Genomic DNA, 20,246 nt, shown 5'->3' with positions numbered 1-20,246 from the left:
GGATGCACAATTTGGCCAAGAAGTTTGTGATTTATATCAATATGACTATAAAATAATAAAAAATAGTAATTATTAAATAATTTTAATATTAATTTTACTATAAAAAGTATTTAAAAATAACATAATCAATTATTTTATTTTACAGCACAACAGTTTTAATTTCTTCATTTTTAAACATTAAAGGAATAGTTCACTTTAAAATGAAAATTCTGCCATCATATACTCACCCTCATGTTGTTTCAAAGCTGTATGAATTTCTTTCTTCTGCTGAACAGAAAGGAAGATATTTAGAAGAATGTCAGTAACCAGACAGTTTCTGGTACCATTGACTTCCATAGTATATTTTTTTCCTACTATGGAAGTCAATGGGACCCATAAACTGCCTGGTCACTGACATTCTTCTGAATATCTTCCTTTCTGTTCAGCAGAAGAAAGAAATTCATACAGGTTTGAAACAACATGAGGGTATATGATGACAGAATTTTCATTTTAAAGTGAACTATTCCTTTAACCAATCTAACTTCAGAGCTGTGATTCACTCTAAAACACGCATCGCAGATTTTGAGGTTTGATTATTGCACTAAGCCATATCGCGATTTTAGTTCTATTTAGATCAATCATTCAGCCTTAATGGTCAAAGATGCCGTTTTTAAATGATGAACATCAAACTAAAGTAATAATGAATTTTAATGTAATGAATTTAGTTTGATGAACTACAAACACAAATGCAAAGTGGTTTTGGTTTGTGGTGTCAAAACGATTTATTGTGTCCCAATAGGCATATTGTCTTTCCACATAATCAAAAGTATGTCCTTTACCATAAGGTCATATTTGTGTGCGTAGTAGAAGAATATGAACAGATGTGTGTGTGAGGGTGCATACCGTAGCACTGAGCGCTGGCGTTCCCAGATCTTTGGCAGTAATGGTGATGTTGTAATAGGCAATAGTTTCTCTGTCCAGCTCTACATCTCTCCTCACTCTCAACTCTCCCTCAACTGAGGAAATTACAAACTCATCTGGGATAAAGAGAGACAGAAAGAAAGGAATGAAAACATTTTTACTGCAGACAAAAAACACAAGAAATATCAACACTAATACTTTTTCTGATTGGATCTGAATCAGCTGTCCATCACACACACTTTTCATGTCCCCTGCGGTGATGCTGTACTCCACTTTTCCATTGGATCCAGAGTCGGCATCCGTGGCTTTAACGGTCCAGACACGTGGGCCCGGCTGACCCTCTGGGATATCAAACGGACCTTCGAATGAACTCGGGAAGATGGGTGAGTTATCGTTCACGTCTACCACATTCACCAGGACCTGCGGTACAGGACAGTGTGTGAGTGTGACAAAGGAATCTGAGGATTATAAGTGTAGACGTGAACTCACTGTGGTGCTAGAGGTCAGTCTAAACTGAGGTATAGGACACTGATCTGTGGCTGTGACCGTCAGCACATAGTGACCGTTACTGATCTCATAATCCAGTTCCTTAAAGACAACTATCTGACCCTGTGAACACACAAACACACAATTAACAGAGCAGCAGTGGAGGATCATTCTCAGAAAACAAGTGTCATTTGTGAGATATCAAGGTTTTTTTAAAGGTATGTTTATTTAGCAAGGACGTATTAAATTGATCAAAAACAGTTAAGACATTTATAATGTTAAAAAGATTTATATTTCAAATAAATACTGTGCTTTTAAACTTTCTCTTGAGACCATTCAGATTGGGTTACGTGAACCTGAGTGAGAAAAAGGAATTTCTTGCATTTCAAACAGTAACTTTTTTAAAATAAAGTTACAAAAATTCCCTGACATTTTCAAGGTTTTCTACGAATTTCTAAGAATGAAAAAATACAAACAGCGCAAAAAAATAATAATCCAATAACACCAAACACATGCTTCCTGTCCGTCACTCTCTGAGCGCCTCACCGTTATGCTATTGATCTGGAACGTCTGGGCCAGGTTGCCCTTGGAGATGGCATAACGGATGGTCCCGTTGAGACCTTCGTCAGGGTCGATGGCAGTAACTGTGGCGATGATGGCTCCTACAGTGTTTGGCCCCTCTCTGAGCTCCGTCACATACTCTTCCTCCGGAAACTCAGGTGCGTTGTCATTTTCATCAATTATACGCACCCACACGATGGTGGACGTCTGTGGAGACGGATGACACGTCAATTAAACACTTGGAACATTTTACAGGAATAAAAAAAAGAGTAATCTAACAGGACAAATGTAACATATGTATATATACAGTGTCCTTGTTACATATGTTACATGTACTTACTCTAGTAATAACAGGGAATTATGCATAATTACATGCAACTAACTCTAAACCAAACCCTAATTATTTAGTAAGTGCATGTTGTTAATTAATATCACTCGTACTTAAATGTATAATTACACCTTAAAATAAAGGGTCATGCTATTTTAAATACAAGTGTGTATTATATACTATTAAGCTAAAAAAAAAAAATTCTGTATCTAAAATTTGAACATGATGCATGTCTAATCAATCAATCAACATTTATTTGTGGAGCCCATCAAAAAACAACACAAGTTGACCAAAGTGCTTTACATGTCTAAAAATTTCTCAATAAACACACAACTCCTCAGTATACAACACTGACTAGTGTCTCAAAAATTTAGAATCTATAGATAGCAGGGCAAAGTTTATGCTCTTTGATGCAAGTATTTGCATGTTTTCTTCTGAACAGACTATGTACCAGTGTGGAGTAACCTTTATCTCATGGTATCATAGTGAACTGGTGTAGCAAGTATGAATTTCATTTGCATAACCTGATAGTGTGTGCAGGAGGTTACTGATGTGTGCATGTATGCCATCAATAGGCATCAAAACTGATAGCCTACCATGTCTCCCCACAAAATTCACTCAAGTAGATCTCTCAAGTGCGGAAGACTAAAACTAGTCAGCTATAACATAGATTCTGAATATGATCTCAAAATTCAGTCATCCAAAGTCTGTATAAAACAAATTTATTATCATTGAAATGTTTGTTTTAATAGGCTTAAAAATGACTTGGCAATTGAAACTATTACTGCAGAATAAACTTCCAGAAATATACTAATATAATATTTCAATTAAATGATCATTATATTTAAATGAATAATACATTTTATTACTACATAATATCAAAAATAAACTTTAAATTATAATTGGTTTAATTATTAGCTACTATAATTCAATGCATTTAAAATTGTAGTATAACCTGTATTTGTAGTCTAGTGGGAGGAGTGATTTGGAGGGAGGGAGACAGCAGAGTGAAGAACAGATTCTTGTTTCTATGGTTCACTTCTGATAAATAACTTACTGTAAGAGCCTGCAGATCAGCTGAGATCACAACACAGGGGAATAAAAGAAAGACTACAAGTTTTCTGTCATCACGGCGGGAAAAATTGTAGAGGTCTTTGGACATAAATTGAAGACAGGACTGATGGATGTATTTTGGGCTCTCTTGCTCTGCGTTCATTTTCTAACTGCAGTTCAAGGTAAATCTACTCTATTTCTGGACTACAGAACGCGTTATTGCGTTGCTGCGTTTTTATCTTAAAAAGCTCTCCTGTTTGTATATGTGCGTCAAATTGACGTATTTCGCTGTTCAGTCGTTTTTTATTTATTTTTTATTTTAGGGTTTTACATCGTGGTTCAAGTTTTAAAAGGCGTCTCGAGACCTCTTTCAATCGCGTTGCGCTCCAAGCGCGTGCTGCATAACCTGACACGATTCTGACATTTGTTTACTTGTAAAACTTATGATCGGGCGTGTGTCAACTTGTTTCAAAACTGAAAAACAACTGTTCTTGCTCTCATTTTTGGCCCGAATTCAACGTTCAACTTATACAAAAAGTCCGTAATCTGTCATATAGTTTCTGATCGATTGTGTACTTTCCTACGTAGGCTACTCTACACGCAACTTTACTGATGTTACTTCAATTGCTCCCTTTAATTTTCTATTGTGGTTTGGAGCCGTGCCATTTTGGTTAGGTCCGTAAATAGGTGGAATCTTACCGAAAGGAAAGCCAATGTTTTGGTGTATTCAGTCGCTTAGTGTGTACGGTCTCTCGCGCATCGACAATTAACAAGCGAATTAGGCTACTACTGATACAGTGACTGCTTGTTTCATGAATATTACTTTCATTTGAGGTTTATCTAACAAAATTATCTGATTGGCTAAAACGTAAGTTGTAGTTAGTGGGCGTTAGACGTACAGCGAATCCTACAATGGTGAAAACTTGGCTTGTAAGTATTCATTTACCGGTAGTTTAAAGTGCAGTCATAGGCTACGTAGCCTAATATTCATTAGTTTGTTTGGTCATAATTTAGTAATGCGAAACCAGCGTTTTCATCGTCTACTAAATGCATTTAGACATTATTGTATGATAATCACGCTGAACAGAACAAACAAATCAGTAAAAAAAAAAAAAAACGAACAGAATCTATAAAAAATAATGCATAGACTAAATAATGTGTGATGTGGTTCCACAGAACTCATGACATTTTATAATGATTTTAGTTTAGAAAGTGTAGAATTTTTTTTTAGTTATGGTGTACAATATAATCATTATAAAATGTCATCAGTTCTGATGGAACCACATCACACATTCAGTATATTTTATATATAATTAAGAGTCTATTCGTATTTTTATTTTCAACTGATTACCTCAGCTTTAGTTTGCAGATGAATTCAATAATCCATAGACTATGGCTGGTTCATCATTTAGCTAATATTGATTTTTGCCAATTTTAGAGCGGTTGGTCTAAAGGTAGACAGTGTGAGGTGTAGATGTAGGAAGTGGCAGGGTTTGTGAGGCTTGTTCCCAGGGGGGAAGCTCTTATTAAGTATCAGTCAGGTCAGATTTCCATACCAGGGGGTATCGATTCAATGCCCAACCATCCCTACACCCTTATCACAGTGAGGAGGTGTGATCTTTCTCAAAAAAAGCCTGATGGTTTCATCTTAACCAGGCCTGAGAAATCAGCATAAATAGAGATACAGGGAGACAGACTGAAAGGATCCCAAATGGAATGAGACAGGGAGACTGTGGATACTGCACTGGGATTACATTCCTGACCCCCTGGGTTTGTAAGTCCCTATGAGAGGCTACATCCACAGCGTCTTCTCAGTAAGAATATGAAGAGGACAAAATGATCAACTGAGAACTAAGAGCAAAATAACGCAAGGGAGGAAGAATGATGCATTGATGAGCATTAGTGGTGCTTGCTAAAGGAAACATCCCTATTGTTTATTGTTCTTGACTCTTAAGACTGGTAGGCCATAGCAATGGTGGCTTTTTACAACCTGCCCCCATGATTTCAAAAAGATCATTACTTTAATAATAATTCCACAAAATATCATTGAGTTTGCTTCTGGAAATAGTCCAATACTCCAAAACAATTTTTTAATGCATGAGTTTCTGTAATGGTGGGCAGATGCTGATCTGCAGGAGATTTCAGGTGAAATGGGACAGTCCCTCACAGTCATGCTCTCTGCAGATGGGACGGGAGTTCTTAGACCCCCATGGCTTTCATTAACACCTTGTAATGAGGCTCTTAAATAAACAGTGATAGTGAGAAATGAGATCAACACATGTAGGTGGGGGCTGTAAAGGGGGCTCTGCCTTTATTTAAGGAACATTCATAAAAACATAAAAACTGTCTACCATGAAAGACAAAATGAGATATGAAGGCAGAATGCCTGAGCTGCTCTTTTCCATATAATACACACATAATGTCAAGCTTCAAAAAGGACAAAAAGCAGCATAAAGTCCACAATATTCCAGGATTTCTGAAGTCATATGATAGGAACAGTCCAAAATTTACTGATAATCTTCCCCTTCATCAAAGCTCTCAAATTTCATTTGCATTTGTGTTCAAAGTGCCTTGAGAACATTGTCAAACTTGGTTTGATGCATCTCACTTATTATGTGACTGACTGTTTTAAGAGAAGTTATGATCAGTGAATGATCCATTATATAAAATGTTGACTATATTATAATTGTGTTTTTATAACTTTTTGGTGTCATTTGGGATCTTGGCAGTAGAAATAAGCATTTATTTGTAATAAAAACAAGCTAAATCTCTCTTTAAAGAGGTTTTAATCTTTAAGTAACAAAGACATTCTCTATAAAATGAAGCAGACTCTGTAAATGTGATCATTCTTCATATATCAGTAAAAAGGAGCAGCATGGACGCTGATGTCCATGTAAATTCAGTGGCCCAGATGCTTTTGTGTTGACGTCACAGATAAGCACAGATAAACACATTTGCAGACAGATGTCCTCAGGCAGGGGACATTTCATTATTAGTTCTCTGTCTCTGGCAGATAAGTCTGAGTTCTGGGCTCAATTCAATTTATGGTCAGTGACAATTTCCAATCATTATTGCTTAAGTTGTTTTGAACCCTTCTTGAAAGGATTAATGGCTTGTCGTGCTTTTAAAGCAACAGTTTGGTTTGGCTCGGCCTCCAAAACACTCTCTAACGTGCCTTTGATCCAACCACGACCCGGGACTCAGAAACGGCACGTTTATGTACAGGGTGCAGAGTAGTATTTCATCCAGTCACAACAATGATGTGTGATGTGTGGAACCGCTGGCAGCAGGATCTCACGGGGTGGGAAATGAAGCACTGAACCGGATAATTACGAGCGCTGATTGGGAATATGAGGACGGATGAGGTTTATAGGGAATAGTAGGGCAGGAGGGGGTTGAACTGTATTGTGTCTGTGAGAGACAGGAACGGACACACCGCCCTGAGCTGCACTTTATCACACAAACCCCGTTTCCTATTGCTCTTCCTGACACTAATTCACACACACACTCATAGTTATGTACATTTAAGACACTCAGGGCATAAAGAAGCATTTGCACAGACTGCACATTAAGGTCAACTGCACATGCATTGATAGTAGAGGGCGGCGCATATAATGACGGGCAGCCATGCATTCAAGCAGTCAATATCTGGGACAGTCACATAAATAAAGGAAATATTTATCCATTCATGAGAAATCTGTTTTTGTCCCATATGCTTTGCCTTGTCGATAAACATTCAGCTCTGGTTCATAGGGTTTGTATGTGTAATTAGGAAGTAGGTCTGTTTAGTCTATTACAGGATAGGAAACAATGCACTCAGTGTGCCACCCTTTTATTCTAAAACACACACGCACAATAAAACTTGAGCAGAGAACATCATAGTCATGGATAAAAGAAACAATAGCAGTCTAAAACGACACCTGTTGTTTGTTCACTAATGGGGTGGAAATGCATTTCTTCCACAGAGCATTTCTGGGTTTCACAAAGCTTGTTTTTCTTTTTTTCTAAAATAGTGTTGTAGTAGTTTTACTATACATAAGCAACATTTAAATGTATTCATGTTTCTGGAGGAACAAAATTTGAAAGGCACAGTTTTCATGCAAATCATTTGCTGTTGAATTAAAATATAAATAAATTAATTAATAAAATAATGGATTATAAATTTGTATATAAAATTAAGCATTTTTACAACAAATGTTTGGCTGATTTGAAATTATACAAATAAGATAACTAATATATAATATAATAATATCTAACAAATGTCTTCCAGTGACACTCATACACGTTTAAACATGTGGCTTAAGATTTGACACTGATTAAACATTTTTAAGTAAAAGACTAATGCTAAAGCCTTGCCACAAAGTCACCACTGTAGTAAACAAACTCTGATAAAAATGCACATGTGGTCAGCTGGTACACACTCTAAAAGGAAATAACCAGTTGAAATCAAGAAATCCACGATGTCAAATACAGATATTGCAGTATGTCTCTGCCTTTGCTGACATCTAATAAATAAATAGGTTGGCATTTAAATTTCACTTAAATGACAATTAATAGGTAATTTTCATTGCTATTTAAGTGAAATTACTGAATTTAAAAATATGAGCTTGATAAAAATGATCATTCTATAAGAAAATTTCAGATGGCACTTAGAGGCTTTTGCATCTGAACTCTTCATATATATATATATATAGTAGTGGTAAAAGGTATTTTTAAGATCCAAAACTTTGCACATGTTTGATATTAAATGTAATTGTTTTATTTAAATATAAAAAATCCCCATCCCCATCTCTTTCTGTCTCTCCAGCGAGCGGTGAGCACCACACTCTAAGTCTTTCTGTGCCCTATCGGAACTACGAGTGTCCTGAAGGGGCCAATGTCACCCTGACATGCATTCAGTCCGGATCCAAGGCTTACTCGGAGGACAAGTTGTGGAACACCTGGCTCTTCACGCCTCGCTCAAACGAGCGCTGCCACAAGGGCGCACACCCGCGCGGGTCCATTCGCACCAACCGCTCTCTGGGAGTGGAATACATCAACAGTGAGAAGTTCTTCTCCATCTTCTTGCAGACCATCAAGCACAAGGACCAGGGCAAATACTGCTGCCTGCTTGTGGACATTCATGGCAAGCACAAGGCCGAGCAGGAGGCCCATGAGTTCATCTACCTGACTGTGGTGCCAAGTAAGTGAGCCAGGAGAGAGGTCAGGTGGGACATTCATGTATCCCCTTCGTTCTTGTGTGATCTTAATGTCACATGTTTCCACAGCAAATGCAAATACAAGCAACGGCAGTCTGAAGTGTTCGGAGTGGTCTCACGTTCCTTCAGATGGTACGTTCAACAACACAAAAACAATACAGAGGCCCTAAAATGTATTAGGACGCACAAGTCACACTTATCACTGTAAAGCTGCTTTGGAACAATCTACATTGTTAAAAGCGCTATATAAATGAAGATGACTTGACTTGACTTAAAAATGTCAATCAAACCAAAATGGCATCTGCAAACAAATGATGCTACAGATTTTTATCAAAGCTAGCTTCTATTTTTGCTCACTGAAAGTTCCCCTCAAGTTCACAAGTATAGTTTTGAGAATAAGACACGTGTATAATTAGCCTATTTTACAAATGTCTGTGTTAAAAAAAAAAATATTGACTTTAAATTTAAATACCCAAACTCTATTTCAGTGCCTAGTAAACTAGACTGTGAGTGGTTAGGGAATAAGATGCAAGTTTTTGTGCTGCAACATGGTGTACAAAATGGGCTGGCTGTAAGTCACCCTTAAATCTATTGTTTCATTCTTTAAACCCCACATTGTTTTGCGAAATGTTGTGGCTGAAAGATGTGCTTGTGCTATTGTTATATAATATATGCAAACTGGCATTAATGCAATGGCATTCACAAATTTTTAAGTGTGGCTTTAAGTGTCTCAAGTACTTTTTGGGCTGATTCACTACAGATTTCTTTTCTCTTTTTTCCACCAATAACGTCTCTCTGTCTCTCTTTTTCAGACTCAGTGGCCGAAGGTCTGGCTATCGCAGCCTGTGTAGCTTTCATTCTGTGCCTCCCGCTCATACTGATGCTAGTTTACAGACAGAGACAAACAGTAGAGCGACACAGACGTGAGTACACACACACACTTAGTCATGTTTAGCTCACACACTTACTCTGACCTATATTGTGTGTGAGAGCGCTGCACATTCTGCTGATGCAGTACAGTAGCTGCACTAATTGTTTTAAAGGGACTGCATTTCCTTTCTCGCTATAAACCATTTCCTGTTCCTGTTTTTCCCAGGTTCACATGAGCTGGTGCGTATGGACAGGTGAGTTTCCACAGTGACCAAAAAACTCAACAAGGGATATTTAGCTGAATCTTGCAAAACCATGTCCAAATTGCATTTCAATATAAGATTTTCTTACTGGTCGGAATGGCATGCTAATTATTGATATATTTTTATATATTAATATGCAAAATATGATTTCTTATTAGTTCATCTTTTTTTTGTGATGAAACATGTTTCGGACATGTACTTGGCAGGTTTCATGAGATTTAAATAAATATATACAAATATTTTCATTAAACCTCTGTCTATCTCTCTCTAGTGAAGCACAGGCGCATGAGAACCCAGTGTTTTTGGGCGATTCTCCACAACCTAAACCCCGCACTGTATCCCAAATCATGAGGCAGTCATCTGAAACAGGACGCCACCTCCTGTCGGATCCTGGAACTCCACTTTCCCCAAACATCCAAGGGGAATTGTTCTTTCCAGCACAGGGTACGGCACAAAGACACAAACATACAAACATGAAACTGTAATCCAATTCCAAAAGCTTGTCACCATCACGCAGGTGACAAGAAACATGTGGAGAATCACTACACGCACAGGCACACACATGACCATGGTGCTTAAACGTACCCAATCTTAAACAAATGTGCACACACCACACAAACAGAAATTGTTTTTCTTGAATTTTCTCTTCTTCTTGGTAAGCACAACTGTACCCACACGTTTCAATGAAACATTAACACGCAAGCAAATCTGCACACAACCAGATAAAACCCAACTGGAGTCTCGTGTGTGTAGGCGAACGTTATGAAGTCCAGCTCACTCTCCACACACAGACACACGCCTCCTCTCATTTAACCTTTAACTCAGCGGAATTTACAGAATGTTAATTTCCCCTTTTCTCCCTCATTTCACAACACCCATTTCTGCTTCTCTGATGGCAAGCCGGATTCTGAGAAACTGAGAACTTGTGTGTGCATACGTGTCTACTTTCATGAGTGTTTTTTCATTATACATGACCTACTGGCACATACAGACAGTTCTGTATTCCCACACAGAAACGTTAATGTCAACGTTAAACAAGTTTACGACCCATTTTACTTCCTTAATGTGACTCAAAGTGAAAACGGGATTTTCAGCGATAAAGATATACGGTGGGACTTAATTTTATCCTTAGGGTTGGGAAAAGTAAGCGATACATATGCCAGCTGGAAAGGAAAGACGTATTCGAGCAAGATATTGTATTTTGATGAAAAATTTCAAAAACATTTGCGAATTTTTATTTATTTTTTAGTCATTTTTCAAACACACACAATATTTAGCATAATATGCATGATAAGACCAAAAATGTATATTAAAGGGGTCATATGATGCTTTTTAATGTTTTCCTTTAGTGTGTAAATTTTTAGCATGTATACGATCTGCAAAGTTACAAAGCTCATAGTCTCCCACAAAGTGATTTATTCTAACAGCTTCTCCAGACCCGCCTAGAAAGCCTCGATCGAAATCCAGATAATACTTCCTCAAACGTCTACGTCACAATGTGAAATATTAGCATAATGTCCGCCCAAAGGCATGGCATATGCAAAGAAAAAAGATGAGGCGTCAGTGAATTGTATCGTTGTCATCATGTCGTGGAGACGCTGTGTGTTTGGATACGAAAGCAAATTCGCCTTGTTTGGCCTTCTGAAATAAGAAATCAGAGCGTATGACTTATTTATAAAGCTGTTCCCAAAAGTTTGCTTGTGCACAATGCCATATACAAAGTCTATACAAAGACTACGTACGACTGTGAAATGTTCTGCTGAAATCATGCTTTCAAAGTTGTTTCCTATTGATTTGCTTGATCATCCACATTTTCAGAATCCGACTCGTGCTGAACTGATTAATGCAAACATTATTAACTGTGTGTTTGCTATTGCTTAAAGCCTTGGAAGCTGAAGCTTGCGATCATGGTAAGGGGTGTTACATTTCCAACACACGCTTGAGGTATTTGGCCAATCACAACGCACTGCGTCTGCTGGCCAATCAGAGCTTTCCAGAAAGAGAGGCTTTGTAGAAATCAGTGCGTTTCAGACAGACTGGGAATAGAGGAGCTGCAATAATCTTTATGAATATTAAAGCATGTTAACCTATTCTTTACACCCAATAAACAAAAAAATTAACTATAGCATATAAGAAATAGCATCATATGGCCCCTTTTAAGCAGGTAAATAGTGTAAATTCGACAGAAATATTTCAACATAAAATACATGCAACTTCCCTGTAGCTCAAACACCATTTTGAATGTAAAATAGCAACGGAACGATATAAAACTTCTATGTAAACATACATAATGCAAAGCTCCCACCCAGACCATTCATTAACACGAAGCTGCAAAAACATTAAAGTTGACACATTTACATATGGACTGTCCACACAGCCTGGAGACATCATATGTAACAGAGGGCTTTTATATAGAAGTCTTAAAGGTAGAGCAGCAAAAACAGACTAAACGTAAATTTTGGCGGTGCTAGACACCTTGCCTAACATTATAAGCAGAGTTTATGGCTCCCCCACTAATCATTTTACTTTTTCTTTTCCAGATCCCATCCCTGAGTCTCCCAACTTACTGGATTAAAAGGCGTCATGTTCACCCCCTCCCCAGAAACACCTAGTGTTTCTTCCTTCTCTTCCACATCATCATGCCTCTTTTCTTCCGGTCTTCTGCAAGGATGATAAGGAGAGACCGTCCCCCAAAAAATGACAACTGAACTCAGCTCTTCGCTATTACGATGGGACCCCTTATCTGATGACGTCTGTGTCTGTCTGCTGACTGTCCTTGAACGGGTTTCCAGAGAAGTTAGGGCACTAGGGAAAGCACGGTCACAGGGAATTTTTATGAAGAGGATCCAAAGATGTCCTTGTGTGCCATTTGAGTTGAAAAATAAATTTCAGCTAAGCTGTTTGCACACTTTTTTGTTCGTCCCGTGCTTCGTGTGTCAGTCACACTGAGGCTTCATTTGCACTTAAATGACAATTTTCCATTCTTTCTCTCTTCTCTAATCTGTCTATTCCCATTCTCGTCTCACGTTTCCACTTAATCATTCAGTTCATCCGCTCTCTTCTAGAGGTCAGGGATGTATTAAAACCTCATTCACTCCTGTTTTACCCATCCTAGTACTTTCTCAATACCTACTTGTTCAATACTCAGTGCCAAAGTACTCAGTTATCACTTTACCACTGAAATGGCGCCAGTGCTGGTCCCAGATTTGGTGCTCAGCCGGGAAATCTGCAGATCTTAGAAATGGCCGGTTTGTGCATTTACTTGAGAGCCGAATGACGATGCACATGACTGTTTGTTTCAAAGTTTTAAAACTCATTTTACTTTAGAAACTTTATATAACGGACCCAGATTGGGACCAGCACTGGCATCGTGTCGGTGGAAAACGGATGTTCTCAGTACACTCACCGTCCGACCTGCTGAGAAACAATGGTGAGTGTGGTGCTTTTATGATATATGTAGCTTGTATGATGCATTCAGAATGAGTGCAGTTTTTTGTGGTAAATGTTGCATCGGTGCCAATTAAACACAATGCCACTCTCTTTTACGTCTTCTATGTCACCTGTGGCTTTAAGGGTCTGAGGGCTTATAAAAGAAGATTTTCTATCTTTTGTATTGAATTTTTATCTGATGTGTGTGTGTGTGTGTGTGTGTGTGTGTGTGTATTCTTTTTCCATTAAATGAAAAAAAAATGCAAAGGAAGCATTTTCAGGAAGCTTAAAGTTTAAATCCACTGCCAAACAGAGTGCCAAAACCTTGCTTTGTGTATGAATGAAAGATTGTTTGGTGAATGATTGCAAATCCACATTGTAAATATACTGATAAATACGCCACTTTACCAATTTGTATATTTGAAGTTGCACATGTGCCTGTACAAAGTTAGCACAGTATATGTAGCTCTTGACGATGCTGTGACACAACTGCTGATTCCATTTGCTTTTATTTCTTTTTAAAAAACACAAATAAATAAAACATTCTGATGAGAGCTGAGAGTCCTTGTTCTGTGTTTATGCAATAAATCATTTCTTTTATCACACGGAACTGCCCGAGACAGCAGACGGTCTACTGACGGGGAGCAAGACCTCTAAACCATTATGGGGAAACTTACCCGACCTCAACTAAAAAAATAATAAGTTTAACTAAGATGAATCTGTTCAAATAAGTGTATCATCTCTCTGTTTAATTGGAATCATCTGAAAGACAACATATCCCTAAAAATGAGTTTCAATCGGCCGCTGTTTAGAAAGTGGATCCAGACACCAGAGGACCAAAAGTCACACTTGATGAAACCCAGACCGCTGTGAGGTTCACAACAGGAATCAACGAGCTCTTAAGAGTGCAACTTCCTGTTTCAAAAATAAGGCAGGTTGTGGTTTCCTGTTTTTGCTGTTTGGTTGTTCAACTGGCTTTTAAAAAGCAAGCGTAGTATCTTATGTTTAGAAAGAAAAAAAAGACAAGACAAAGGGAAAAAAAACGGTCAAAATCTGTTTACAAAGTTGCAGCAACTTTTGATGTCCTATTGTAAGGGTGGGGTTAATCCATTGGGATCTGACTGGATCATAAAATGTAGCTTATCATACAATTTTTCCCCACCCATGTGGCCTTGGTAATGTCAGGAAAAAAGAAGAGTAATTTAGAGATTTGGAGATTATTTTGATGAAAGATTACAAAGAAAAACAGGCAGCTAACGCACGCACACACACTTACTGATAAAGGTGGCGTGCCATCATCTTCCACAGTCACAGTGAGTGTGTACTGCTGCTGTTTTTCTCTGTCAGGAGGTGACGGTCGGGTCACTATCTCTCCCGTCATACGGTCTATTCTGAAGGTCAGGTCCTGATTCCCACCGGTGATGTAGTACGACAGCATGGCGTTGGGTCCGATGTCACGATCCGTCGCTACGACACGCAGGACCGATGTACCACCCCCCACATTCTAAAACAACACACACACATATATATGTTGGTGAAAAGTCATACTAACATCTACATTATTACTATAACCATCTTAAAATATTTCTAAATGATAATAATTCAAATCAAAAGTAAAATGGTCATATTAACAAACTTTAACATTATTACTATACTACCCATCTTTAAATATTTGAAAATAATAATATAATAAGTTAAAATAAATCCTAAACATACATTTATAAATAAATTATAATAAATAATATATATATATTATGAAAAATATATTATTTATTTTATTAAATAATATTATAAAATGTATTTTATTTTATAGAAATAAAATAATATAATTAATAATAAGAATAAATTAGAGATATGAATAAATTATATTACATAATATATAACGAAATGGATTACACTGACAGAGTGATTTCATTTCTTTCTTTTGACATCTTTCATACAAACATTTGAATAATTAACACCCAGAATCCTCTGAGGTGCTGATGGCATCACTGGTTTGAGGTGCTGTGACCTCACTGACCTCATTGACACTGACGTTGTATCCACGAGGGCTCTGCATCACTGGAGGGTTATCGTTTACATCCATAATATTCACAGTGAGCGACACATCTGTGAACCTCGGAGGGGAACCATTATCCGTCGCCCGCACCTGATCCAAACACACAAACACACACAGGTATCCATTTGAACATCAGCAAACAGACACACACATATCCCACAGAACTCATTATGCAAAACATACTATGTTTAACTGTACAAGGAAACATGTAAAAAGTCACCCAACACTCCGTAGGCCACGTACGGCTCATCTGTGTTATTAGCAGGTATTCAGCAGACATGTGACTTATTGAAAGTCGTCTCTAATGCTCACCGAAGCTTTTTTGTTTATTTGATAAAAATAATGAATAAACTGTAATATTGTGAAATATTATTAAAATGTAAAATAATTGTGTCCTATTCTTTATATGTATATACTTTAAATGTAATTTTATTCCATTGTGAAGGCAAAGCTGAATTTTCAGCATCATTACTCCAGTCTTCAGTGTCACATGATCCTTCAGAAATCTTTCTAATATGCTGATATACTGCTCAAGAAACATTTATTATTTATTTTCAATGTTGGAAACAGTGCTGCCGCTGCTAAATATTTTTTTGTACAAACTGATACTTTTGATGAATAGAAAGATCAAAACAACAGCATTTATTTGCAATAGAAATCATTTGAAGCAGAAAATAAATGTCTTTACTGTCATTTTTGATCAATTTAATGCATACTTGCTGAATAAAAGTATTGATTTCTTTAAAGAAAAACCTACTGACTCCTACTGAAACTTTTGAATGGTAGTGTATAATTCTAATATCACATGCTTTTTGAAACCTCTATAGTGTCTCTATGTGTATGCTATAAAGCGAGGTCTAGGAAGTCACTACAGTTTGGTAGAGAGCCATAGCAAGTGTCCATAATGTCTCTCTCACTTTTAGCAGGTAGCGGTCCACGGCTTCACGGTCCAGACGGGCATTCAAGTAAACCTCTCCATACGTGTTATTGGCTGTGTTGATCTTAAACACGTCCTGCATGTTTCCCGCGATCAAGGTGAAATTTACCTAAAGGAGTGTGATGGAGGCGGGGTTAGGAATGATTGACAACTCATTTAACAGTGTTCTGAGTATGTCTTACTCACCAATCCATTTCTTCCAGCGTCTTTGTCCCGTGCCAACACGACCGCAACTCTCTGGCCAATGGGAGTGTCCTCTGGAATAGCCACCGACAAATCCGAAGTGATGTCAAACTCTGGGCTGTTGTCATTCTCGTCGAGAATGGTGATTGACACCTTTCAAAAGTACAAAGCAATGGAACCTGAGATGTTGTTTCTGACAGAATATTAACATTTGTTGCATTAAAAATGATTCGAGGACAAAAAAATCACCCATTTACCTTCTACAAATGTGCATCAAGAAAGAAATCAGGAAAAAAAGAGAATAGAACAGGTTTAATTAGATGTTTATATAACACATCAACATCATTTTAACATCACTATCACTCTAGCTTCTGGATACAATCCTGTTTACAGACATGCTTTTAAAATTGACTTTAACAAACATGGCCATATTGTGCACAATTCAGGATAAGAAGAAATGTGTGTGCTTCTCTACAGTGTGCTGAAGGCTTTAGTGAGTTTGACCTACAGACTGAACAGATCATTACCACAGTGGAGTCTCTCTTGGGTCCTCCATCATCGGCCACAACAGTGAGAGTGTATGAATCCCCCAGTTCTCTGTCCAACTGTCCCGTCACAGTAATACGGCCCTGTAGAGCGCACACAATGCAAGTAAAGAAATTAACTAAATCTTTTCAGGACTGAATTATATTAGAATCATTTTGACCAAAGTGAGACAGTCCAGTCAGCAAGGTTTTGACCACTCGGTCTATTCATTTTTTGCTGTGACAAGCTGGTAAAGGAAACCCATTCAAACTCGTGATGTCATTTTTCCCTACTGACTAGTTCGATTTTTTTGTTCACCCTGCAAGAAAAATTACTGACCAATAAGATTTAAGATTTAGCGTCATTTTCTGCACTGATTTTGGTGGGACAAAATCTGAATTGGAGGGATTTAAGACAATCCATGTGTTAATCGGACCTGAGAGTATTACACTTGTATAGTTAGCTGAGATTATAACTAAATGAGCCAAAAAATTATTTTAAACACACAAGGGGAAGAAAATATGGACATTTCACACCTAAGGAGACTTCAAGCTGTAAAAAGAAGCTCATTCCCATGCGTGTAGAATTTTTTTTTTTCCCAACTGTCTAGCTTGATTTTTTTTTGTTCATCCTGCAAGAAAATTCACCGGCCAATAAGATTTGAGCTTCATGGTCATGTGTCCAGATTCAGCATTCCATAAAGACATTGAATGTTTTAATTTCATTGCTCAATTCTACGCGAAAGAAAACATATTGTTTGTTTTAGTGATAGGTGTTTTTCTACATTTTCTGCACTGATTTTGAGGGGGAAAAAATGTATTGGAAGGATTTAAGCACAAAGAATGTGTTAAACGGACCTGAAAGTACTAGATTTGTATTGCTAGCTTTGCTAAAAAAAAAAAAACAGCTGAAGCTGCATGCTGTATGGTGAGTCATTTGCATGAGTCAAACATTGACCTGCTGACTAGTCAATTAGTTAAAATGAGCAGTTGCCTATCACATACAGTGTTATTCTTTTTGAGTTACATCACTCTTGGTGTGATAGTTAACATCTTAAAATTGCTACATTCAGTAGTGAAACTCTCAAACCAGACCCATCTATTGAGTTATATGGAGCTTCCTCACCGTGATGCTGTCGATCTTAAAGAGCGCCAGGGCAGCAGGTGAGGTGTCGGGGTCGAAGCGGTACGTCAGCTGGTTCAGGTTATCAGCCGACTGCGCCTTCACCTGGACCACCTCCGTCCCTGTGGCGATGTTCTCCCTCAGTGATATCTCGTATCCGGCTGATAGAAAGGCTACGGCTTCGTCCAGTTCATTGAGTAAAGTGACGTAAACGGTGCAGTAGCCGCGGTGGAACGGCGCTGACTGATCTGTGGCCGAGACGTTCATTAAATAGCTGGTCTTGGTCTCGTAGTCCAAGTAATCCACTGTGGTTACCAGACCCGTACTCATATCGACCTCAAATTTACGGTCAGAACCGGAGACCAGAGCGTATGCCACAGCTCCCCCATCCCCTAAAAACAGAGAGACAGCAAAAGATTTTTTTTTTTTAATTGAAAGAAAATAATACTTTTCAGCAAGGATGGATTAAATAATTGATCTAAAATGATATTATATTGTTACAAAAGATTTCTATTTCAAATAAATGCTGTTCTTTTGATCTTTCTATTCACCAAAGAAACCTGAAAAAATGTAGCATGGTTTACACAAAAATATTAAGCACAAACTTCTTTCAATATTGATAATAATAAGAAATGTTTCAGCATATTAGAATGATTCCTGAAGGATCATGTGACACTGAAGACTGGGGTAATGATGCTGGAAATTCAGCTTTGCATCACAAGAATAAATTACATTTCATAAAATATATTTAAATTGAAAACAGCTATTTTAAATTGTAATAATATTTACAATATTACTGTTTTTACCGAGCATTAGTGAGCATATGAGACTTCTTAAAAAAAAAAAAAATCTTACCAACCTCAACTTTTTGAATGGTATTTTAAACAAATTTAGTTTTATTAAATAATAACATTTATTTTAAATCTATGTTTTTAATAACCGTTGTGTTAGATTAATATTGTACAAAAATACCCATTGTTAATTTTATACGGTGTCCCACCTAAAAAATAAAGGAAAAAAATATAATCCATTAAGTAAGGGATAATGTAGAGCGAGGCGGTTGTTATAGCGAATGCAACCCCGACAGGCTGATCAGGACCCCGACGCGAAGCGGAGGTTATCCCGCTTATTACATGGCTACCTACCAAATATGTCAATAATTTGACACAAAATATTGATTTAAAAAGGAGTTTATTGATTTAAAAATGTTTGTATTGCTTCAGCTAAAGAAAATAGTCCGTTCCGTCTCTACGGTTAGAATCCTTCGTCCATAGCAATGCTCTTTTTTTCATGGCAACGGTGTGTTATACTGTACTTAGCAGCGGTCTGTTATCAAGAAATAACAGACAACAAACAAGCCATGTAATAAAAATAGATAAATCACTTTCAAATTGTTCGCACATTTAAAAAATATATAAATTTATACATTTTTATAACAAGCATTTTATGAAATATCAATTTGTTTTACATGTTTTTATTTTTTAATTACTACATTGATAATTGGTTATATTTTCATGTGCCTCCTCTTAGTCCTCCAGTGTTACATGTGTTAGTAGCTTGTAGTGTAGCTGACTACTTTTTCCAAAAGCAGCTTGATTGCAGTTCAACATTTATCTACAGGTCTAAACTCCAGCACACTGCATCTGAGCCTGAGGCCTTCAAAGATGCAGATGGGAAGACATCTGTCCAGCTTATGCCATGCTGGACATCCTCCACGAGGAAGTGAAACAGGGAAGCAGAAACGGACACAAGCAGAAGTGCAACAGAAATGTTGTGATATTGTTTGGCATTAAGAATCAATGGAAAAGTACAACACAGCTTGAGCCATGTTAAGTGTATGACACACACACAGTTGTGGAATTCAAAACCGTATAAAAATAATAAATGAGAAGTGTTATGAATACACAATTAGCAACCATAGATATTCCCATCTGTCAACCTTCTCAGTGAACTGGTGTGGTTAGCAACACAATAACAAAAGTCAAGAAGAGAGGAAATGCATGCATAATATGTTTGGGTTTATGGTGTTGTGTACCTGTGTCGGGGTCTGTGGCTCGGACCACTACCACAGATGTACCGATCCCAGCAGTCTCTCTGAGCCCCAGACGATTGTACTGCGACTGAGTGAAGACTGGAGACTCGTCATTCACGTCCTCCACGTACACAATCACCTACAACGCAAACTCACAATCAGTCTGATTCACAACAAACACATGCTGCTACACACACATTATATTCAGCACTTCCTTTTATTCTAGAATTGAACATGACATTTATAGCTAGAATAAATTAAATCATTATTGTGTGTTGTCTCTTGTGTCTCTTGATTACT

General features: G+C 37.5%; 2 protein-coding genes across 2 annotated transcripts in view; one reads left to right on the top strand and one right to left on the bottom strand.

Annotated features, from left to right (window-relative positions):
* Positions 1-20,246, bottom strand: part of cdh23 (cadherin-related 23) — a 233,458-nt gene that overhangs the window by 22,047 nt on the left and 191,165 nt on the right. The window contains exons 30-40 of the mRNA XM_079854508.1: positions 19,950-20,085; positions 17,918-18,306; positions 16,795-16,896; positions 16,271-16,423; positions 16,065-16,193; positions 15,109-15,237; positions 14,365-14,592; positions 1,933-2,154; positions 1,390-1,509; positions 1,140-1,320; positions 883-1,016 (exon numbers count right to left, since the gene is read on the bottom strand). Of these exons, the coding sequence (XP_079710634.1) occupies positions 883-1,016; positions 1,140-1,320; positions 1,390-1,509; positions 1,933-2,154; positions 14,365-14,592; positions 15,109-15,237; positions 16,065-16,193; positions 16,271-16,423; positions 16,795-16,896; positions 17,918-18,306; positions 19,950-20,085 (1,923 nt within the window). The remainder of the gene's footprint in view (positions 1-882; positions 1,017-1,139; positions 1,321-1,389; positions 1,510-1,932; positions 2,155-14,364; positions 14,593-15,108; positions 15,238-16,064; positions 16,194-16,270; positions 16,424-16,794; positions 16,897-17,917; positions 18,307-19,949; positions 20,086-20,246) is intronic.
* On the top strand, positions 3,259-13,642 carry vsir (V-set immunoregulatory receptor). The gene is made up of 7 exons (XM_079854510.1): positions 3,259-3,510; positions 8,136-8,510; positions 8,596-8,658; positions 9,339-9,449; positions 9,623-9,650; positions 9,931-10,103; positions 12,200-13,642. The coding sequence occupies exons 1-7, from the start codon at positions 3,456-3,458 to the stop codon at positions 12,232-12,234; spliced, it is 840 nt and encodes a 279-aa protein (XP_079710636.1). The 5' UTR covers positions 3,259-3,455; the 3' UTR covers positions 12,235-13,642.

The sequence above is a fragment of the Squalius cephalus genome (assembly GCF_949319135.1).
Source record: "Squalius cephalus genome assembly, chromosome: 21".
NCBI classification, from domain to species: domain Eukaryota; kingdom Metazoa; phylum Chordata; class Actinopteri; order Cypriniformes; family Leuciscidae; genus Squalius; species Squalius cephalus.
Note: the sequence above shows the minus strand (reverse complement) of the source record. Positions and strands in the feature narration are given on the sequence as shown.

Excerpts from the sequence above, each read along its gene's own strand:
- vsir (XM_079854510.1), top strand. The coding sequence starts at position 3,456 with ATGGATGTATTTTGGGCTCTCTTGCTCTGCGTTCATTTTCTAACTGCA. Across the intron at positions 3,511-8,135 it reads TTTTCTAACTGCAGTTCAAG|CGAGCGGTGAGCACCACACT; the intron begins GTAAATCTACTC and ends CTGTCTCTCCAG. Across the intron at positions 9,651-9,930 it reads GAGCTGGTGCGTATGGACAG|TGAAGCACAGGCGCATGAGA; the intron begins GTGAGTTTCCAC and ends ATCTCTCTCTAG.